Raw genomic sequence first — 24,923 nt, 5'->3', positions numbered from 1 at the left:
TATTGAAAACAAAAGTGTTGCTAGGAATAAGTATAAAATTAAACAGTAATGTTAGGATATCGAAACATTTTTGTATAGGCCAGAACGATATAGTGGAAACGCGCTATAAGATCTGAGTAATATACACACCACTACATATGCAAAAATTTCTCCAAGCTAATTTACCTGTAGTTTCTACTCCACCATGCTTTTATATCTCTAAATTATCCACACTTATTTTAAAATTAAGAAAGATTTCTATGGGCGGATACAAAAATAAAACAACACAAATTTTTAACCATTTATTAAAATAATCACGCAATAATAATTTAATAAATCTATTAATATTTCTTTTTATAATAACATACATAAGTAATAATATATAAACAGTGCAATATACGCTTGTTTAACCCGTTTTCTTAATTTAAATGCGACAAAAAATGTTACTAAATTTGCACCTTCAAATTGCGCATGAGTCGAAACAAGCCATAATATATCTATCTCTCTTTTACATGAAACGTGTTAGGGATATTGAGGTGTGAGAGAAGGACGGATATATGTTCGCGCTTACAGCTTGTAAGCTTGACGCATCATTAGATCGAAATAGCAATCATTGTCTATGGAGACGCTGATCCCGCTGTAATAATTCATAAACTCCTCGAGGGTCACCTGAAATATTTTTTCAAATGTATCTATTAAAAATATCATTTTTATGAGAGATTTTCTGAGATGAAGAAAACTTCAGCATTTTCCCCAATTTCATTAATCTCAACGTTGTGTCAAAAAATAAACACAATGCGATTAAAATAAGAATGGGATTGGCCTAGCGCCATATTGTGACTTCAAAAGAAATGATAGTTAGTCATAACAATTGCTTTTAGTTAATTTAATGAATATTTTCTTTATTACTCTACTCTTTTTACTAGTGACTATACTTTTTTTAGAATGAATAATAGAAAAAGACAAACCTTTCCATCGATAGAGCCCTCCGTTTCGAAATTAGCGAGGAACTTATTCAGCACTTGGTCTGCGGTTTCTTCGCCGCTCATGTATCTATAAATGTACAGAAAAATTATAAATAAACATGGTCATTAATGCTACTTATCTTGATATTTGACATTTTGAGCCATACGTAAAAGTTATAGTAGTAATAGTCTTTAGAAATCACATGGGATTCAAACTAGCACCTTTTTTGTTTTTCGCCAACCCTTTGAGCACTAGACATATGGTTACCTACATGTGCAATTAGAAGAGTAAGAAAAAAAATATTACATAGAGCATTGAAATTCATAAAGCCATTCCGTTGTAAAGGCCTTTCAAAGTTTTCCTTGATTCCATTCATCAAAATTATTTCCACCGTTTAGACACTCGACTCGAACATACATACAAACACACTTTCCTCTACAAATCCTCACACATACCTTGGATTCGATTTAACAGCATACACGTTACGTATATCATCGATGGTGATCACTCCATCACCGGTTTTGTCCAGTTTCTTGAACGCTTGTTCCACTATCGCGCGACGAGATTCCGACATTGGCGGCTAGAATATATTGAAAATATTATTTTTTTAAACTTAGATATATAAGCTGATAGAGTATAGACATACGTTTATATAATATTTAGGGAGGCCATTATTTCAAACAGTAAATTGAAGTATTTATCTACAGATAAATTTTCCTTAAAGATAGACGTAGAGTTAGAGACATTTTTTTAAGTGTCAAAATTATATGTAAGTTTGTTCTGCATTTTATGCAATTTGTAAACAAGGTATATTTAAACAGAACTAGATAAAGTTATCCATTTACGAGTCAATCAAAATTTACAGTACAATATTTTTTTTATATAAGTGAAATTGAAATGCTTCTTACCCGAATATGGACAAGAAACTCATCAAGACTGATAGATCCGCTCTTATCCGTATCAAATTGGTTGAACAAATTTTCTGCATCCTGTAGAAACGAAAAACATTGAATTGATATTTATTTTCATGTTAGATAACAATAGCGTTTAAACACTCCTATTTTTAATCATAAAGGCATTATTGATATATTATTTCAAAGCAAATGTTCGGGACATCCGATTTAAACAATTTTAATTGTTGTATTCAACTTGTCATTACTTCTACTCTAGAACCAGTACAAAATAGTTTTGTAACAAAATTTCCAGAAAATGTTAGAGCTAAGTGAATAGTTAATCTAATATAGGCATTGACCTACGATACAGCAGAGAGTTGAATATGTGGAATACATAAGCTTATGAGTTATGACCAAAAGAAAATGGTCTTGATAATAATGACAATTATCATGGTGATGCTATTGATGATAATGCTGATGCCGAAGTTTCGTATAATATATACCGCTTTGCTCAGTTCGAGGCCAGTTTCTTTGAGGCCATTGATAAACTCCTCTTTGTTGAGCTGCTTGCTGCCATCGTCGTCCATTCTACGGAATACTCTGAAATTTTTGCAAATAAATAGTCAGTTAATCGAGACGTAACGTCAAGAGAATTTGAGGCTTACCATAGTGGAAATGCTAGTTAGGTTGTTATAAGGAGTAAGATTGATGTAACAAAAAATTCAAATATCAAAAGCATACTCAGTCCGGAAACTTGGCGATTTGTAGTTAATATATCATTAATCACATTCTTTCATGGTAGTTAAAAAGCAAAACCAAGCAATAAATACAGGCTTCATCTAAATGTCTGATTAGATTAAATTTAATCCGGTTGATCAACGGTAATTACTGTCAAGTTGTTGCCCCAAATGAGCCAAATATTTACATAACATTTTGCCATATAATTACATAATCACACATTCAGCCATTGTTTTTAAGCCTTGTCGAAAGATTTAGGACGACGACAGCTACTATAAGTGGCCAGCGACAGCCATTTGAAAAATTTTTGAAGTGAAACTTCTTTCGGCGCGTTGAGATTAAAACTTCATGGTCACATCATGGCAATATCATCACGTCACGTAAGGCTATGATTTTGGTATTTTATAATCTTGTCAAAGAAGTTTCACTTCTGACACCTATGCTCGGCATACACGCTCTTTTTTAATAGGTGAATTGCTTTTAAAATCCATAAAAATGGCTTAATTTCTAAGTATATAGTACTTGCGTAAAATAAATAACTACCTCCCAAGCCCCAAGATCCCGACAGCCCCCCTTGACAAGCAGAGCAGCCGCAACTTTTCCAGGGGATCTGTTGTATTTGCCAACGCCCTGGTGCTCTTCTGTATGAGCTCCTCATCCTGGCGAGTGGAAGCGGATTGCGGCCGGTGCATCGCTACTGCGGGTTACATTTTTGTATTGTGAGACAATTATTTTATGGCAACTACATATATCGAAGAATTATTGAGGACAAATTATAATAGAAAAGCTTTTTTAAGACCACTATAACTTGATTGTGATTTGTACAGAAATAAAAAGCTTCGATTAAAAGTTTAACATGCCCATAATTCCATTTCTCATCAAGCCATTGTCGCAAGTTGGATAGAATTGAGCCCTAGATATAACGCTACAACTTAAAGTAAAAATATTTTACGCGTATTCAAAAAAATCGCTTAAACAACATAATATGATAAAAAATATTAAAGCAAAAAAGATATGATTCTTTGAAGATCAACGAACAAACATCTGAAGTTAAATATTACATACGAAAAAATACAACGTATCACATGGATACCAATACTCAATTATGGGCCGATTTTTCAATGCTTGGATATTTTTTATTTATTACACGATAATATTAAAATGTCACGTAAACTGTCAAATACGGGCAATTAGAATACGTTTTTAAAATGGTAGTTTTATACATTATTCGACGAATAAGTTGTATCCAAGCATTGAAAAATCGGCCCTAAATCTAATAACATTTTAATATACTTACTATAAATAAAGTTTCAGTACGCGCCCACGAGCGCTACATTTTAAATTAACTAGCAACCCTGGTAAACACCTATAAGTTAGAGCCAACATTATCTATTGGGGTTAAAAACCCGGCGATACCAATCAATATCGACCTTTTTAATAATGTAACTTATTGTCCTACATAGGAATTATGAAACGCGTAACGAAGGATATTTTCATTTATAAAATTAATATAGTAGGTAAGTATACTAAAATAACACAGCTACTGATATTTCATAATCATACTGATATTTTTCATAATCATAGTGTTTTAGAAAGCTACAAAATATGTTTTCCAAACTTTCCGATGAATTTTTCCGGAATAGATAATAATAAAAAACGCAAACGCATAACATACCCATAAATATTAAAAAATAAGTAGGTATGTTCACTAAAAATCAAAACAGATCCTAAACTAATTACTGTGCTCAAACACGACCTCAAAAGCAAGGAAATTCTCCATTTATAAGCCCTAAGATTCAAGAATCAAGCCTTGAAATATCAAAAGAAAGCCTTTCGAGCGTTTATTACGTATCCATATAACCACCCTGTAACTTCAATTAAATTTAAACTTACTATTCGACGTCATCCTGTATTTAGCACGATACATGATGATGGAGCCACTAAAAAACTAAACTAACAATTCAATTCAGAGACATTTCACGCAAACAAAAACACTGAAAGTTCGTAAACGTCTTCATAGTTCAAGGGGTTTGTTACGACTGGCTTCACTATGTATTCCTAATCCTATACACTTCGTGTGTATATCTACTAATAGTAATTAGGTACGTATACTATACAGCAATATAGATACATAGCTAGTGGTATGTTCCCAAAGCTAAGGAATCAACCTATTAAAACAGCCGATCCCATATTCTGTAATTCGTAATTTTTCCAACGTAGTGGTAATTTATTGAGGCCAGACGAATGATAAATTACTTTGAGTACCTAATTAGTTAATACTATTACAAGGTAACGATGAAATATATACAGTGAAATTTAAGTCCAGCAGGTAGCTCTACATCTTAATACATATATATAAATCTCGTGTCACAATGTTTGTCCTCAATGGACTCCTAAGCCACTAAACCGATTAAAATAAAATTCGCACACCATGTGCAGTTCGATCCAACTTGAGAGATAGGATAGTTTAAACATGTAGGTACCACGGGCGAAGCCGGGGCGGACCGCTAGTATTATATAAAGTCAGCTTGAAATTTTTCAGGATATTTTTTTCTATATTGATAATCCTCAATTGTTTCGGGTAAACTTTTGAGATACTTTTTATTTCAAAAAACAGAAACTGAAAGTAATTTCCCAATATATTTTGATTTATAATAATTCTTTTCAATCTTCCTTTGCTATGTAGGTAGACTCTCTCTAGCTCTACAGTTCTTAAACTTTTCTTTATGACTTTAAAGGTTTTCTTTCACTATTCCAACAATGACATGAAACCAAAACAGTCCCTCTACCTGTTATTATTTAACCTTGAATCAGAAAGGTACCTGAATTCTTTTAATTAAAGGTATGAGTCTTTATTGAGAAGCGTGACAAACGCTTTTACCAAATTTGGTAGGTCAAGTTTTCCCTTTGTTACCTCAGTTCAGGGACATATGAAGCTAAGTTGCGGTGAATATCCTTCAGCGAATAGGTACATTACATTGCCCAAAAACGAATTCTGGCTACAGATCTTATCGTAAATAATACGTTTTAGTCACTGTTGTGTTTGGAGAAAATTAGTGCTTGGGTACTTTTAGCGTTTAGCTACTGTTAAGAATGTGTAAACCTACCTATTGGGTATATGAATTCAACATACATGGAGTTACTAAGTAAATAGGTTTTGAAAGGAAATTATCTCCAGCCCATTGTATAATATTATGTTTCCATTGTAGATACACCACGTCCTGGGTCCTACCTGTACCTACTACGAAGGTTCTGATCACAAAATGCGGAACATTTTACCATACCGGTTTTACTTCTTAGTTTCTTCACGATGTTTTTATTCTTCTGTATTATTGATTTCGCATTATAAGACATTGCATCTTTTTGGACATTTAGACAGACTATAACGTTTTTTTTAGTAGTAGAAAAGATTCTCTCTGCTAACTCTACACTAAACTACTGCTCATTAAATTCAGCATTATAATAAGTTGCGTATAATACTTTATAGCTTTTTTTCTTTTTATATATTTTTTCACACCACTACACTATACAGAGCCGTCAAAAGTAAGGGCTCGAATTGTATGATGTCGTGTGTCGGTCGCGTGCTGAAATGTATTCCAAAATAAATAGCATGCAAACGATTTTATTACTCACACAACACAATTAACAATCGACGGCTGGTTATATAGTATTTAGTAATGAATAATGTTTGTTTTCAATTTTCACTGTAAAAAGGATTCGAATACCAACCCGAGTTTATACAATGTATGGCAATTGAAATAATATATCTATATAAAATATACATTTATTTAAAAATCATATATGCAAAGAAATAAATTAAAATGTCTATAAATACCTACATATGAAATCTTTTTCTTGGTAAAAATATGATATCGAAATATTCGATTCGAAAGGTAGGTTATTTTAAATTAACTTCCTTTATTCGAAAAGATAGCAAATCAAACCTTTTTAATAATGAAAACTAGATCTTACTGATGAACTAATTGTTGTTTACAAAATCATTATGTGTAAGTAGAGGGACGCGTAACTAGTAATAATTACTTCTAGCGCACTTTACTGTAATTGTTTTATGTACGCAGTACCTACGCGGTAGTTTAGTACCGTTGTTTTATCGATATTAAAACTCATTTATAATATTTTCTTGATTACTTAAAACTAACAAAACTCATGTTTTTATTTTTTACTTACTTACAATTTTTATGCTAAGTTCAAACGTCGAATATAATAAAATAATAATTTACCTATCTACTAACTAGGTATGTATTAATATGTAATAGTAATTATATTTTTAGTAATAAAGTTATCCTCTATTATTTTTTCATTTAATTTGAAATAGATTAGAAAAGTATGTTCATCAATCGATATTTTAAAAATATTAAACCAGTCTAATACTAATGTGAATACCTTCGGCTCTACAGACGCAAGTCATATATCTATTAGTAATTATATCGATCTAGTATTTATGAATTATGAATCACATATACCATTAGGCTTATCACAGATAATGTCCACTGTCATAGTCTAGAATTGTTATGTATTTGGTATTTCACGACCATGACTCATTTTATAGGCTTGGTAATTGGTGTATTGTCTACAATCTACATCGTGTGTCACAAAGTAGGGTATGTCTATATACCTACGTGTAATAGAGCGAGATCTTTTAGATTTAATCCAAATTTAATTAACTATTAAGTACTTATCCATCTTTTACATTTAAAATTGAATAATACCTACCAAGTTATTTTTTCTATCTAGACTACTCTCTAGGTACTCTACTTTTTGTAAAGGAAGCCTATTTTTTTAAATAAGGTACTTAACTATTATACTTACCTGAAAGTTTTCGTTCGTTTTACTCAAAAGCTTATCTATTTTACATTTATAAAAAAATTTACTGGTAAAATGAAAAATAATATATGCTGTAGCCGATAGTTTAACAATTGAAAAGTGGTGTATGCCCGCATAATTATAGCATTATCGAAGGGAAACGGTACTGTAAACGTTGAAGCAATTAAAGTTGATCCTTACAAGTATCGACATACACGTAGGTACATGTTCATAAACATACTTTAAAAATAGAATGCATCAACAATAATAAAACAAGGCTCTACAATATCTTGATCCTTAGTATGGTATTATATTATATATGTGCTCTCACTTTTCTCTGATTCGGAAGAGTGGTAGGAATAAGGATACAAATAAAAACATCTCTAACAAAATATAGAATGCTGAATGATGTACAGATATATGACGATGAATGAGATAATAAATCACTCTTATTAACAGTAAGAATATATGGCAAATAACTGAAGCCTTTCACGTAATACACGTATTCCTCTACTTTTTACCGTCCACATTACACACGACTAGTTACAGAACTTACGAATTTAACAACATATGTACAAACTTACCAGCATCCATGATATTCAGCTGGCTATTGTCTTTATCGCCCTTCGCTGTAGGCTTCGACGAACTCTCGTAGTTGAAGCAGGCTGAAACAAAAGACTCATATTAGCGCTGAGAAAAGCTTTTTTGAAAAACAATAGGTTTCTTTTTGACAGAAATAAATCTTTAGGTGAATAAATGAGTAGATTTACAGCAGAAAATAAAGTGTTTTTTAAACTGGAATAGGTACGATTGATCAAATATCGTTGTTTAGTTATCGATATTATTTTTAACTGTGCCAAAATCCTAAATCATATCAAAACACATAGGTATTTAAGCATTTGTTGGATTTTTACAACGATAGCCATTCGATGACTCACAATAGACAATAACAGTACACTCAATTGCCTTCCTTTTGCCTATTAAAATTCATACAATAAAATTCGATAACCCTAAGACGAACCTCAACAAGGTTTGGCTGTTAATTCATGTGGAACAGAGACAATCCATTCTATGCTCAAAGCATCAAGCATGAAATATTTAGATCAATATATGACCGTCTACAATCATGTCCTATTAGTGATAGAGTGCATTGTAATTATTGCGTCAGACATTTTCCATTCATGAGTTTTCCGCTACGATTGAATCTACTGAGAAAATACTAAAAGATACATAGAGCATTGATTAATGTGCATTTCAAGTGTGAAAATATTGTTGGAAATTGGAATTTAAATTTTCAAAGGGACCGGAGTAACGGAGTACCTATATTTAATAAGTTTATTCAGCATAGTAAATTAAAAAGTCAATAAAAAGTGCAAAAAATTATCTTTGCATTACATTTTAATGTATCACTTCACTTCATAAATATTTTTTTTAAACAAATATACTTAAAGATATTATATTTTACAAAACAGAATATTATTAAAGAATGCTTTACCTTTCCCTTCAAAAGTTTATCGTAAAATGTTTACTCACCGATTTGAACGAAATATATGATGTCAAAGCGGCTATAGCTGAAAGCCACTGTCTCAATAATGATGTCTGAATACAATGTTACACGCTATGGGAAATCGATAGCTCTAATTATGCTATACAACAAAATGTGAATAATTTAAAAGCTCTATTATTTTGCCGCATAAATCCATGATACGGTTGTTATCTCTACTTATATATACTCATCTATACATATGTATAAATTAATCTCATAAATGACCTATAATTTTCGAAACAAAGCGTTGACTTTTTATTGGTCCTTTGTCTTTGGACAGTAATTAAAAAGCTGCATTACTAGTGCTATTTACTAACTTACTATGCAATAAAATGCAACGTGACAATGCAAGAGCTTTTATAACTCATAGTTGAATTTGAGTTTGAATAGGTATGGATAGGAAAATAGGTACATATGTTATAGTCAAAGTCCGATACACAGTCTCTTCGCGGAAGGACTGGTTTATCCTAGGTTTGGCCAAAGCCATCAGGCAATCCCCGAAATACATTTCAATTTCGCCCTTTGCCTGAAGTATTTTTAATCAAACCCAGGAGCTCCTAACTTTTCAGTCAAACGTCGAAAGTAAATTATTCTGTTTCGGTTTTGGCCTAGTCAATCCTAGAAGCGACTGCAATTCTCGGTCAAACGTTGATCTGAACATGTTTAAACAGGTTCATAATGTATCTCGCGGACCGCGGTGTTCCGACTAGGAATGGGTCGTCGACGCATTTTTCATCAACGAGACTATGCCTCACCATGCCAGAATAAAGATTAATTTTTCATTTTAATTACCTAAGAAATTATTAAAACATTAATGCCTCACCATGTCAGAAAAATGATTAATTTGTCAATTTAATTACCTAAGAAATTATTAAAACAATTAACATTAAAGTTAATGCCTCACCATGTCAGAAAAATGATTAATTTTTCATTTTAATTACTTAAGAAATTATTAAAACAATAAACATCAAAATTTTAAAAATGTTATTTTTTTATACTTAATCTTATACAAACTAAGCTCCGTATATTCCAAAGCATTTATTTATTTATTTTATACTTTATTGCACATCGTACAAAAGGCGGGCCTAATGCCACACGGCATTCTCTCAAAGCATCTCAAATATAAAAGTGAAAATCACGTAAGCTGACCAATCAGGTGTCAGAACTGGCAGAGTTAAGCGGTTCTTAAGACTTGAAAGCTGCTTAAATGATAAAATGCTTCCAAATATACGAAGATAAGACACTTCATACCTATATCGGAGTTTGACTCGTCAAACCCCGATTTAATAAAATTGTGTTTTGACGTTTGCCTGACCAAATTAGTCTCTCCCAGGTTTGACGAAAATTGTTTAGTCAAAGGCCGAAAATTTACATTTGTTTGGGCTTTGACTAAGTCATTCAGTCTGACCTGAGGATTGACCAGTCCAACCTAGGAGCGCCGGAGCTTCGGAGTTTGCCTATAACACATATAAAAAATTCCGATTGTAAAAATTAAAAATCACTTTTCTTTGATACCTACCTAAATGTTTATACCTAAACCTAATTTGCATTCAATAGCATCATAGGACTAGAAACACATCAATGCTTTTTTTTCAATTAAGTACACAATAAATGATGCAGAATTATATATCACCGAATTTAAAAAGTAGATAGGTAGGTACCGAGTACGTTCCGACTACTAGTAGGTAGGTAGATGTCTATATCAATTTCAATTACTTGAGTTGTTCTCTAATAAGAAAATTAAAACATCCTAACTTAAAGCATGACTATCCCAAGGGATAACAAATTACATAAAACACCGGCAATTCTCATTCACTAATAATTTCAGTACTAGTTAACTCACCTTATATAGTTAGTTACGTATAAGTATATTTGTAAGATTCGCTTCTTTACGGATAGTTACGATAAAATTTAAGATAAAAACAGGCACTATGAGGTAAAACACTGCAGATACTAGGGCAAGACTGGCATACGTAAGAGACTAGAATCTAGATGAAGCTATGACACATAGTACGACGTTGCAGAGGCGTGTAACCTTCATCCTTATTTGATACAGCCAAGTTTGTTTGTTAGGTGTAATACATATATAAATTGTTTACTTCCGTTAGTTAATCATTAGATGAAATCGCGGTTTCTCCTGCTTATGAATCCGCGGGCGAAAGTAAGTATTTGTAATTGTGTATGGCTTATACTTTATTCTAATAGATACGTAAGCTGTTTTTAAAATCGTTTTAGTCGGGTGACATGTTCAGAAACTTGTGTCACACCAAAACCTCACGAGCGCGATCGCAGGTATAACGAGAGAGAGACGGACCGATCTCCCGTCTCATCTCGAGCGCTGTCACCAATAAGACGTTATCACGTAAACATCTCGATCGTAAACCTTTTCGTAAACCTACTTTACAAACAACAAATTTTTTTTTAACGTTGGGAAATGCATTTACGCATCCCCCTCTGCAGTTTTTCTGCGTGAGGGGGTATGTGGGAATCGCGAGAAGCCATACCTACTAAAACCCAACGGTGGCCACCGTTCACCTTCGGCGGCAGGGGTTAACAGCCAGGCCTTATACCCCCACCGCGTACGTGGAGAGTGCCGCGACTTGGCGACTCACCCAAGCATAGATACGTAAGCTACGCCAATGCCGTAGCAACAAAATCTGTGCAGTGATTTTCATGTGAAAGAGCACCAAACATAATATATCCATACATTCTAATAAACTTTCACTTGTGGGATTAGTAGGATTGTAAGTAGGATTGACTTATAAGCACAAATTACTAAATATTAGGTATACAGTAGTAACACCGCCTACCCTGTGGCCTACCTATATAGGTAACTAAAGTTGTTAGCTGACAATTATAGGCATGTATTCCATCCTTATGATGAATAGTTCGATCCTAATACGTTTAATGTTTCTATGAAACGTTTTAAACTACACATAGTTAGATCCATTTTCGTTATCATTGTGTAAACAAGTTTTATACTAATTAGTCTAAGATTACCCAGCGTTTTACGTAGGTACTGACTGTAAACTACATATTATTTAAATATAGTTAGTATTATTTAATTCGTACTTAGTTTAATTAAATTTTACTTACGAGTTATTGAAACTGATTTTAATTAGCTCGAGTCCTAAAAACATAGAAATTTAAACATACCCGCCATGGAGGCGCTGCTCATACGTCCCCGAGTGAAATCAATTTTGAATAATTTATTGTCCACAGAAAAAAAATTCACGCTGAATTAATAGTAATAAAAATAGCTGTGTTTTTACTTTATTTCCAAGTATCAATGTAGATATTTCTATAATTAGTTTTAATAATAAAATAATTGCACGAAATATTACTAAATGACATTATCTTTCAACGTTATTTTTTCGAAGTTCGGCCAGTATCATTTAATAGCTGTGTTTTACCTGAAAATAAAACACATATTAAATACTTACCTATATTTGAAGCTTACTTCATTGAGAAGGCACGTAGCTTTTTCCGCCTATTTTGCCCTCTCTTTCCGTTGTATATATGCTATCTCTCTCGCACACCTCTCCACCAGGTGGCGGGGCGCACGATAATGTGCGGGCGCTGGATGTTTTTTCATTGAGTCGAAATCCACAACAGGTAGACGTTAAGTGTAAGCTTCAAATATAGGTAAGTATTTAATATGTGTTTTATTTTCAGGTAAAACACAGCTATTAAACACTTGACCGTAATTTGAAGCTTACTTCATTGAGACCTGTCTGTTACCCACCTGGTGTACAATGTGACGCCAATGTGAATTTGAATACATAAGTAATTACTTATTTCTTTATTTGAAAGAGTAAGGTGTGCAGATAGTATACCTACTAATAAATCACACAAATTTTTATATTATATAATATATTAACAATCCCAGATGAAAAGTTAATCAAATAAGAACCAAAAAGTTAATCATAATGATTAAAAGTATTAGAACTTATGAGATTGGTTCAAGCGTACCTTAGTTAACCTTTTTGGGCTTGAAAAGTTAAAGTTACTACAATTTCCACTATCTTTAGCGTAAATCTGCGAAAGCGCCAGTAACGACTTTCAATTACGCATTTAGATGTTACTTGGGTCAATCAATTTTTAAAGGTCCCGATCATAATTTTCTCGTATTTTTTTTTTTACTTAATTTTCAGCATTTTACTATTTCATTTAGAAGATAATTCTTCGTAGATTAAGATTATATAAGCAGCAGTGCAGTTGATTTAATACATTTGTGGATTTACCTTCACGAACCGATCTATTCACGGGAAATAATGTCCTTTGGACAACTTACACAATAGTACTTTTTTAAATGTTAAATTCCCTTAAGAATTAAAACAAATTCTTCTAATATTAAATAATAAATAATATTTTGATATTTGTTCTATTTACACCCAAAATACGAAATATTTTTATTAGAATTGAAACGAATGATGTCTTTTGAACAACCAAATAATGTTTCATATATAAAAAAGTTTCAGTAAAGCGGAAATAGTGATATTTTTTACAAAAAAACTATTAAGGCGAGGTTGTTACGTATCGTATTATTGATTTTACTTAATTAAAATGAACTGATTCTCGATATAACTGAATGAATGAAGTATAATGTGATTTTCATATGGGGACATCTTAGTTGTAGTAGTAGCGTCTTGATTTTTGAAATGTTAAAATTACAATTAAACTAGACATAAAATCGCGTAATAAAAATGTGTTCCCGAAACAGCCGAGTAATAAACAAAACATGAACTATTTAACTGTTAAAGTATAAGTTTTATATAATTATTGTCCTAGGTACAACCAAATTGTCCATGGTACAACCACTTTGGTTGGCCCAGTGACTGGTTGTCCGCGGGACATTTTTAACGTTTTGAGCCGCCAAGCAAATACTATTGTTATTTTATATATTAATCTCAGCTCACACTAAATTATAGACGAAAGCGCATCTCGTGTAGTATAATTGATAACAATGCATCAAGTACTTATGCTTTAATCACAGTTGTCTGACGGACTGACAATAAAGCCACCCCACACTCACCAACATCGCTCGGACGACTGTTGCCGTGATTTTATACAAATCAAAATGGCGTTTGAGCCCGACAGTTAATTGTTGTGTTTAGCTTGTTGTTTAGGAATCTACCGCGCCATTTGTGTTTTGTTTCCATAACTAAATTACGGTTGTCTGTGAGACCTGTGCCATGTAGATGATTTATGGGGACAAAAGTAAAATGCCTGAAAAACGTATTATATCCAATAAAAAAAAAATATTTGTATGTTTTTATGTCAATAATCATGAACTGAATCAAGAAGTCTATTTGGTATTTATGGTCGTGATAGTATGTGTTCGTGATGCGAAGTTTGTTTATGCATAGTAGCTTGGGGACAAATGTGATAGTACTGGAAAATTGCATTTAGTCTCTGGACAACCATGAAACTACGCACAAATTAATAAAGCAAGTAAAATATTGTTCACAATAATGTTAGAAAATATTAAGAGGAATATAATTAAAACCAATTTAACTCTTTCTGATTTCATGTTTATTAATTATCGTTCAGGGACATGATGCGTGTACCGTCGGACCATTAAAAGTTGATCGACCCACTTACAAAATGAAGCAACAGCTGATCCCGACGAGGCAAAAATACCTCAAACTCAAACCTTTATTTATTCAATTAGAACTCTGCAGAAGCATCATTGAATCATCTTAACATAGAATTACCAAATGTCTCAACTCACACAGTTTTAACCCAACCTGCTACAAGCGGACAAGAAGAGACCTTGGTCCTTACTTTTGGGGTCAGAAGTAAATTTAAAAGGTCACCTCTTGAATAAGGCAATAAAATAACAAAACAGGTAAATGGTTTAAATTATAATACAGATTTTTAACATCCAACTAAACCGTGCGGTATCTTTTAATGTTTAGAGCCAACGTCGCAATCATAATCTAAACATGGCTGGTACTTTCAGTACAATGCATGAATTATTTATTTAAAACTGATAGGTCATAAACTCTGTACTGGAAACAAATATACTGAACTCAAGAGACTAAAATGATAAAGAGCTTATCTGTGTCCCAAAACTGCAATTACTACAGCTAAGTACGTTACTTTTAATCAATTCAGTTTTAAGATATAATTATGATTTACATCAGAACTTATATACCGAAAGTCTCGGGACTACATAATGTGACTTATTTATAATAGTGTTTGTGCATAACACTAGGCAGTCAACAGCTATATGAACGTCAGATAGGAAAAGAGCCAAATTTATCCAGTCAGTAATAAAGGATTTTAACTATACTTATTGGTAACGCCAATATAATTAAAATAGTAAATGTAGAAATTAAACGTTTATTGTTTGTGGTGTGTTCCTTCATCCTTCCCTACATACGAGCACAACCAATCATCGCGTGGTCACTAACCACGTGACACGTCCAATAAGACGTGAACGCGACGTGCTTGTCGCTGAAGTCAGTCGAGTTCGCTCCGTTCCTTCGCGAGGTTCGGGACTCGGCCACCGCCGGAGAGCTTCCACGAGGCTCTCTAGATCATCAGGCATTGTGCCCTTGTAACATCACCGGGGTATCCCGTGCCCCGGCCCTTGGTCGCGCTCACCGCCGCGTGTGTGTTTGTGTGGAGTGTGGGACTGGACGCCGTTCTTGCCCGCCGCGAGCTGGAGGACCCTGACCGCGTGGCGGCGCGTGTGTTCTGGACGCTACTCCCTCCGACGAGGTACGTGCCGTGTGTATCCTGTCTATCCCTCTTTGCGAACACCACGTAGATCTAAATACAGTCCACTTTCATATCGAGAATATATTTACGTATATTTTTTATATTGGCGCGACCATTGAGTGGTACCTTCGAGCCGGATAGTAACCATTGAGTGGTCACTTCGAGCAGGATAATACCTGATGATTCCACCGCCCTTATTAGGATACTCATTGTGTAGGACCTAATAAGCGATTAGTAGTATCTTCAATGCGAAATACTATTTAATATACCGCATATAATAGAACGACAATGCGTCTTCTACTATTCATATAAAATATATTTTAAACCCGCCCTTATTAGGATACTCATTGTAGGCCCTAATAAGCGATTTAATAGTACATTCATTGTGAAATAACTATAATATACCGCATAGATCGACATTGCGTCATCTATTATTTTTTGCTTAAAATATATTTTATTCCGCCCGTAACATTAAGTTACGCGTATATTATTATTAAAATAGTTAATTTAAACTATATTCATATCGTTTATCCGCAGTTATAACGCTAAAATCATTATAAATCGAACATATTTCATCATATTTATTTATCCGCTACCCGCGTTCGAAATTTATAACGTTATCTAGGTCATTCCGCGATCCGCTGTTATAATCCGACCATATTGAAAATTCATACTCGGTTCATATTACGCTTGCGTCGCTGACCTACTTTATTTAGTCGTATTACTTGTTATTGTAACTTGTATTGTAACATTCTCTGTTTGAATATATACTTTTGTTATTAAAAATGCCGCCTAAGAAAATGACTAAGTTACCTGATAGTGACGCTTCGGATGTTAATGATTCGGAAGATATAAATTATAAATGATTCGCAGTTATCCATGTTATTAGCTAAACGCGAAGTTATATTCGAAATGGTGCAACAAATGTATGATTTGTCTTTAAACGTTCATAACAACGCCTCGCTTATGGAAAGTTTCCTTGACGAGTCCGCGCAGATAGAATCATTACGTGAAAGATTTGAAAAGTGTTTAGACGAATACAATACTCGCTTATTATTATTAACACCTACCGCGAAACCTGATTATAAAAGCCTCGTTGCATTCGAGTCTTTATATAGCAGAGTTATAAGAATTAAATCGCAATATTCGCAACCAAGTCCGTCACACGGAGATATTAATAATTTGCATAAAAATAGGCCTAAATTACCGCCTATCGAATTAGTACCATTTTCGGGTGATATTCGCTCATTTCCGCTGTTTCTTTCGAATTTTGAATCAATTGTTCATAACAATCCCGGCCTTACAGATGCCGAGCGTTTATATTATTTACTAGGTAAATTAACGGGGAAAGCCACAACTGTTATAGCTGGTATAACCCCCTCCGCTGAAAATTATAATTTAATATTACAAACTTTAAAAGATAAATATGATGATAAACGTATGTTGGTTTCCGCGTATTTAAATCAAATGTTTGATTTTAAACCTTTGCATTCTCCATCCGCAACAAACTTTGATTTATTTACAGATAACTTTGTTAGCGCAGTGCGCGCCTTACAGAATATAAAGTTAGATAATATTACAGATTTAATGATTGTTCATATCGCGTTGAAGAAGTTAGACTCAGATACTGTTCGCGCTTTCGAGACTAAGTTTGGTAGTGAAATGCCTACTTTTGATAACTTAGTTCAATTTATTCAAACTCGTGCGAAGGTACTAGAACGCATTCGTCCTTCCACAAATTCGGGAATAAATAAACCGCCTCGAAAGAATAATTATAACCGCAGTTTAAATAATACTTCTTCCGCACCGCCTAAGACGTATCAGTCTTACGTAACAACCGCTGATTCCGCTTATAGTTGTCTTTGTAAAAATATTACGCATCAAAATTTATATAAATGTTCGAGTTTTCATAAAATGAGTCCGCAGGAACGTTTGAAATACGTAAAGGATAAAAACGCGTGTATAAATTGTCTCAGTGTAAAACATCGAGTTTCTAGTTGTTCGTCGAATTTTAATTGTCGCATTTGTAAATTAAAACATCATACAATGTTACATTTGAAACGCGAATCTTCCATTCCCGCGCCTGCGTCTCACCCCCCGCCGCGCAGCACACCGCCGTTGCCTGCGCCGTCACCGCCGTCCGCGTCGGGCGAGTGCGTCCGCTCCGACATTGCGCTATGTACCGCTAGCTATACAGCTGATACTGATAACGCATTTCAATGCAACGCGCCCGCGAATAAACAATGTACTATTTTATTATCAACCGCTGAAGTCGTATCTTATAATTGTAAAGGCGAACGGCTTGTTATTCGCGCGCTTTTAGATTCCGCTTCGCAAAGTCACTTCATTACGAATGAATGTTGTGAACGTTTAGGTATTAAACCGCAGAAAACCGAACGTACTATTATTAAGGGGTTCGGTGGTTCAGAAAAAATTATAAATAGTAATTCCGTAAATATAAAATTTTATTCGCGTCTTGACAACAACATATCTTTTGATATTTCACCGCTAGTTGTTGATCATGTTACGGATTTACTACCTACCGCTGTTATAGACACTTCTGTCTTATCGCATATTTCGCATTTACCGCTCGCAGATGAGAGTTTTGGTACGCCAAATAAAATCGATTTATTAATCGGTGCTTCTCTGTTCCCTCATCTGCTTCTCCCCGACGTAGTTCATGCATCTCGTGACTCGTCGGCGCCCGCTGCATTGCGCACGGTGTTAGGCTATGTAATAATGGGTTCAGTACCCACCATACCTAACATACATAAACCGCCCTTGACGTGTTGTCACGTTCAAGAGACCGCCGCTATTGACTCATTAGTCAGGCGTTTCTGGGAGCTCGAGGAGCTTCCTACCGCACCGCCCGTTCAACATCCCGATGATGTTGAATGTGAAGAATATTATAAATTAACTACAACCCGCGATCCCGTGAGTGGCAGATATATTGTTTCGCTTCCATTTAAGGACGATTTCTACACTCTCGGTGACTCATTTAATATTGCCCGCAAAACGTTTCATATGCCTCGAAAGAAAGCTTCAAGCTTCACCTAAATTAAGGTTGGCATATGATGACGTCATAAAAGATTATCTAACGAAAAATTATATTTCACCCGCGCCTCCGTATGATCCGCGTGACCCTACACCTATTTATATTATACCGCATCACGCTGTTCTGCGCGAGGATAAATCGTCGACTAAGCTGCGCATGGTTTTAGATGCTAGCATGCCAACTTCTGGAAGCCAGCGTTCATTGAATGACCTTCTGCATGTTGGGCCGAATTTACAAGGCAATTTGTTTACAATAATTTTAGGTTTTCGTCTCCACGCGATTGCCATGACCGCCGATTGCCGCCAACAATTTCTGCAGATATTCGTGCGTGAGTTTGATCGTCGTTTTCAATGTTTTTTATATCGTTTCAGCCCGCAGGAACCGCTACTTCTTTATCAATTTAATCGAGTTTGCTTCGGCATCAAGTCTAGTCCTTTTCATGCACTGCGCACGGTAAGACAGCTCGTAGAAGATGACGGCGCGAAATATCCGCTCGCGAGTGGCATTGCGTCTTCCTCGTTGTATATGGATGATATCGCCTTCTCAATTCCCACGGAATGTGAAGCAGTTTCCGCGTCGCAGCAGCTCATCGATTTGTTTAAGGGAGCTCAGTGGGATCTTATTAAATGGAATAGTAATAGCAAAAATGTGTTAGATAATCTTCCCGCTTCGCACAAACTTTTACCCTCCGCGGTGGAGTTTGATAAGACCGTGCAACATAAATTACTTTGTCTGCATTGGTCTACTGTTCATGATTGTTTTTATTTTAAAATTACCGCATCCGCCGATGTGATGTGCACTAAGCACTCCATCTTGTCAACTACCGCCCGTCTGTGGGACATGATGGGCTTCGCTGCTCCCACAGTCGTGTATAACATCCCATCAGATAATTTCTACCATGTTTCTGGTATTGAAAATCCCGCTGACATTCTTTCGCGTGGCATTACGCCACAAGATCTCTTATCGCACCCTCTGTGGTTCCACGGATCCCAGTGGGCTCGTTCGGACCCATCTGATTGGCCTCTTAGGAGTCTCAATGGTGAGTCTATTGCAGACATTCCCGAACGAAAATTAATAGCGCACACTGTGTGCCCGCCTATAAAGCATTGCGCTTTATACGATACCGCCCTTCGCGTCTCGTCGCGTCGTGTATTTTATATTTATAGGTTCCTTATATTATTAACCCGCCGCGGTGTTATGATGACCGTAGAGGAACCTAATTTCGCTGAGAATAAAATAATTCCCGCCCTGCAAAATAAATATTTTGCAGAGGAGTATTATAATATACTCTATTATAAATTTTATTCGCAGGCTCTCAACCGCTTGAGGCCTTTTATTCGCAACAGACTTATCCTCATCGGACGTCTAAGCGATTCCGCCCTGGAATATGCGCATAAGCATCCAGTGATATTGCCGCGCAATGATCACATAATTATCATGATCATTGATTATTATCATATTAAATATATGTATATCATAACGTATTTGTTTCGTGTTATTTTAATTACCGCGCTTTGCCCGCGCCGCAAGTCAAATCTGATCACGTCAGTTTGCTTGATAGGCATTCGCTACTGGACAAGTTAGTCCAGTCGTTTTGGAAACGTTGGAGATTGGAATACGTCTTACACGGTTTGCAGGTTAGGCAGAAATGGAATACGCCTTCCACACCTATTACTCCTGGAACGGTCGTGGTTGTAATAAATGATAATGCACCGCCCCTAACCTGGCCTTTAGCCGTCGTAGAGAAAGTACATCCTTCAAAGGACGACGTCGCGCGCGTTTGTACGGTTAGAACCGCTAAGGGAACTTACCTTCGCCCGGTCGTTCGTTTATGTCCGCTTCCAAGACAATAGTTATATCGCATTAATAATTAATATATTACCGCAGTTAGTTAAGTTTAATTTTAAGTTTTTGCACCGCTTTCGTTTATAATTTCTTAGTTATAATACCGCCGTGACTTTAGGAATTTTTTATACCCCGCTCGCTTTACGCGATCCTAGAGTCATAGAATTTGTTAGTTGTAATACCGCCGTGACTTTAGGAATTTATATACCCCGCTCGCATTACGCGATCCTAGAGTCATAGAATTTGTTCGTTATATTTCCGCCGTGACTTTTAGGATTTTTTATTATCCCGCTCGCATTTTGCGCTCCTAGAGCCATAGAACTTGTTATTTATATTACCGCCGTGGCTCTTAGGACTTTTATCAACCCGCGCGCATTATGCGATCCTAGAGTCGTTTTTCGCTGTATCTTATGATTGGTTTTAAATGGTGACCCATTTAGGGCGGGTGGATATGGTAACGCCAATATAATTAAAATAGTAAATGTAGAAATTAAACGTTTATTGTTTGTGGTGTGTTCCTTCATCCTTCCCTACATACGAGCACAACCAATCATCGCGTGGTCACTAACCACGTGACACGTCCAATAAGACGTGAACGCGACGTGCTTGTCGCTGAAGCTAGTCGAGTTCGCTCCGTTCCTTCGCGAGGTTCGGGACTCGGCCACCGCCGGAGAGCTTCCACGAGGCTCTCTAGATCATCAGGCATTGTGCCCTTGTAACACCACCGGGGTATCCCGTGCCCCGGCCCTTGGTCGCGCTCACCGCCGCGTGTGTGTTTGTGTGGAGTGTGGGACTGGACGCCGTTCTTGCCCGCCGCGAGCTGGAGGACCCTGACCGCGTGGCGGCGCGTGTGTTCTGGACGCTACTCCCTCCGACGAGGTATGTGCCGTATGATCCTGTCTATCCCTCTTTGCTAACACCACGTAGATCTAAATACAGTCCACTTTCATATCGAGAATATATTTACGTATATTTTTATATTGGCGCGACCACTTATTATAATTCAACCAACTACTACTAGCTACTCCATACGTCTTTTGGGTAGACGGAGGCAAATAGGATTTTTATTCCAACTATATCATTTGATATTTTGAAAATGTACTCCACATTTTCATACCGTCAGTCATTTTGCAGATTAAAGCAGTGCAGCACTGAACACTGTCTATTAGGTGGCTGGTGCTGCTGACCGGGCCTTCAGTTCCGCTTTCCAGAATACCTTCACCCTTCGCGCCTACTCTATCGCGTCGTTCAGGTCTCTAACTGACAGGATTTCTCATATTATCGTAACAACCTCGCTCGTTCTAAATGCTGGGGCCACACTAACGTCTAACGTCTAATGCCCTTTATCGCGATAACTATTCCGATAATTTTTAAGGCGTTAAGTGGGTGGCTACACTTGAACGGTCAACGTAAATGCCGATTGTTGGCGATAAAAACGGCGTTAATTTTACTAAAATTCTAGCAAGATGGACGTAGTGTGACCGCTTCATTGCGTTAATTCTCGCGATAAAGCTATCGCCTCGCCAAACGGCAATGTTAATGCCGTTGTTAAATAATACTGGCTACACCTAAAGTTAACGTCCATTATCGCGTTAATTAATGGCATTTCCCGTTAGTGTGGCCCCAGCATGATGGCAAGAGAGATTATAAGCTTAACTATGCATTATTATGCTCAGGAATATGGTGGATTTTGAATACTATCGTCGTCTGAAAGTATCTCCTTTCGATTAACTTCATTAAGGATGCAGATCTGATCCCATCTTTGTTCCGTAGGAATGCTACGACAGTCTAAACGTTACACTGAACAAAGAAAATTGCCCTAAATATAGTCGGTTGTTCCAACATCCGTAATATGGCTAGCCTACCTTGCTAGCCCTTGATTGTAACTGCTACCAATGCAGGCATTGCTCTCGTGTTGTCCACAGTTGTGCGAGTGAAAAATGAAGAACAGAGCTCGTGGGGAGCTATGTCCAATGAATCTGTGTTAAGATTATGACAGTATAGGACAGTTAGCTGTGGATGCGAAGACAGGACATTACTTTATTCATCCGTAAACACGCGAGGCAGCCACGGACAGCGATATAGCAAGAACTAAACTAGCAAAGTTTAGTTCGCTTACCAGACTTATATTTTAAAAGCCGTATAGTCTGTACCTACTGCATTTCATTTATTGCCCCCCCCCCCCCCCCCCCCTCAAAGCAAAGAAATGAACAGTCATTTGGTTTCTCGTTAGGGTAGGGGTTCCAAGTAATATCTAATAATAAGAGGCTTTTGTTTGGATAGATTGACTTTCCGTTATTTATCCTCTATCCTATGTAACTCAACAGTCGGTATTCTCAGTATTCGTTGAGTACTTAAACGTTTTACGTAAATAGTTGTATATAACTTTATTATACAATATAATAATCCTGGTGGGATGACAAGAAACTTGTCTAACAAACGATTATCCTAATCCCTCAGCGATTTATTGTTTGAGCCCTGAAGAAAAAACCTCATGGGTGCAATAATGAGGTCAAATGGGTTGAAAAACGAGTCAAATAAATTGCCTACAAGACCGGGCAACTAAAATAGGCCTATGAGAGGTCAAATATACGTAATCAATCGTTTAAAATTTGAAATTTGAAATTTGATTTTGAATCAATCGTCATTTGTTACATTCAATCGCTTTGCGATTAAAAAATCTCTTCCGATGTTTTTATATGAAAATTGGTCGGCTAGTGCGATTGAATGACGATACCAAACATACCGTTGACGCAAGGCTTGGTGACAATCCTCGAAACCACCGCCACAAATCATCTGCGAGATGATATTTGATCCGACTCGCCTTCCTTTGTTGTGAATAGGCTTTACATTGGTAAATACAATTTGTTCAATTCCAATTTCCATAATTGGTAAACCAATGGTGGTTTCCTGATCAAATAAGCGTAAGCGGTAACCTTTTAGGATACGAAGTATCAATTTCATGCGCCCATTATTTGACGTCTCTAACCTTTATTGTATTTATTAGGTCATATTACTATACTGCCCACTGTGAAGTAGATTTCAAAACCTTTTTCTACCTACCTTAGAAGAGTGAAGATCCGATACGGTCATATCCAAAACTTCTTTCGTGGGTCCTCGTTGACGAAAGCAAATATCTATGATCATTTTAATGATCAATCCTTTGTATATTTGCACCAATCGCCATCAAAGCCCCGCGAGGGCTGATATATTCCCCGTGGAGACGGTTGCTATCAAAGCCCCGCGAGGGCTGATATATATTTGCACCATTTCTCCGTGAGGGACGGTTGTAATCAAAGCCCCGCGAGGGCTGATATATATTTGCACCATCTCTTCCGTGAGGGACGATTGTAATCAAAGCCCCGCGAGGGCCGATATATATTTGCACCATTTCCCTGCGAGCGACAGCTGCGCGAGGGATGTTTGTAACTAGAAATAAGTAGGGCCTGCCAAAAAATGCTTAAGAGACACCCTGCGAGGGTGGATTTGACCTGGCTAACCCCTGCGAGGAGTAGTGGCCACATTTATGTATTCTGCTTCGAGCAAGAATACACCTTAGTGCTAATATAAAATTAGCAGTAAATAATCATTTAAATAATATAGCAATTAACAAGGTCCTTTAACTTATTTTCCAATGTTAGCGACAACTGTCCAGGATGAATTAATAAGAATTGATTTGACAATGGTAATTAATTATTATGTTCATATAAAAAAGAACTAACTATTTAATAAATTCATAATTCAAATCAATTCACTAAATTTTAAAATGAACTTCGATTCATATTTATTTTTGTTCATGCAATCGATGTAACATTTAGTTGCTTTATATCCGTTTTAACATTCCTTACGAACGCAACCATACCGTCGTAGGACGTTATATTTAATTGCACAAAATAATCTCCACTCACCCGCAATTTTTTACTTTTTGTCAAGGTGTACAAGTTTATAATATTATTCTAAAACGTTAGAAGTGAATTGTAAATCCTTTGAAATAAATGTATCTAAATCTAATTTATATTAAGGTATCTCGATAATTATTATACGATAACCCTTTCAGCACAAGTTCAGTAAACCAAAGAATTTAATTGTAAAATTTTGGTACTTACTCGTTTAAACAAAAAAGTTGCATCATTTGAAACATAGGAAACGTAATTTTCAATCAAATTAGCCGTGTGTAATATGTCTATTTTCACATAAAAACGGATCAGAATAATACTCATAAAAGGACACGTATAGACTACGGATAGTTTTGAATGTGTGGTACATTCATGGTACGCATCTACTATACATGAGCGAATTCCATCATTATTCAGTTGAGCGGTAACTCCCGTACGATTTATAAAATAAT

At 35.8% G+C, this 24,923-nt stretch overlaps 1 protein-coding gene across 4 annotated transcripts in view; it reads right to left on the bottom strand.

The window, feature by feature from the left end:
* Window positions 1–268: 268 nt before the first annotated feature.
* The window catches only part of LOC149904408 (calcyphosin-like protein), a 57,134-nt gene continuing 32,479 nt past the window's right edge, over window positions 269–24,923 (bottom strand). The window contains exons 1-8 of one of the 4 annotated variants that reach the window (XM_090107264.1): window positions 10,790–10,922; window positions 7,985–8,065; window positions 3,120–3,273; window positions 2,342–2,438; window positions 1,854–1,934; window positions 1,401–1,525; window positions 948–1,032; window positions 269–648 (exon numbers count right to left, since the gene is read on the bottom strand). In XM_090107264.1, the coding sequence (XP_089963390.1) occupies window positions 547–648; window positions 948–1,032; window positions 1,401–1,525; window positions 1,854–1,934; window positions 2,342–2,438; window positions 3,120–3,273; window positions 7,985–7,994 (654 nt within the window). In that variant the 5' untranslated portion in view covers window positions 7,995–8,065; window positions 10,790–10,922 and the 3' untranslated portion in view covers window positions 269–546. Of the gene's footprint in view, window positions 649–947; window positions 1,033–1,400; window positions 1,526–1,853; window positions 1,935–2,341; window positions 2,439–3,119; window positions 3,274–4,469; window positions 4,628–7,984; window positions 8,066–8,933; window positions 9,019–10,789; window positions 10,923–24,923 lie in introns of those variants that run through there. The other 3 variants (XM_090107263.1, XM_090107261.1, XM_090107262.1) reach the window with 3 other exon arrangements.

The sequence above is a fragment of the Colias eurytheme genome, chromosome 11, assembly GCF_061535395.1.
Source record: "Colias eurytheme isolate Ceu_HAF_F1 chromosome 11, ilColEury1 Martin Lab GWU primary, whole genome shotgun sequence".
Taxonomy (NCBI): domain Eukaryota; kingdom Metazoa; phylum Arthropoda; class Insecta; order Lepidoptera; family Pieridae; genus Colias; species Colias eurytheme.
This window is presented reverse-complemented; position numbering and strand designations above follow the sequence as displayed.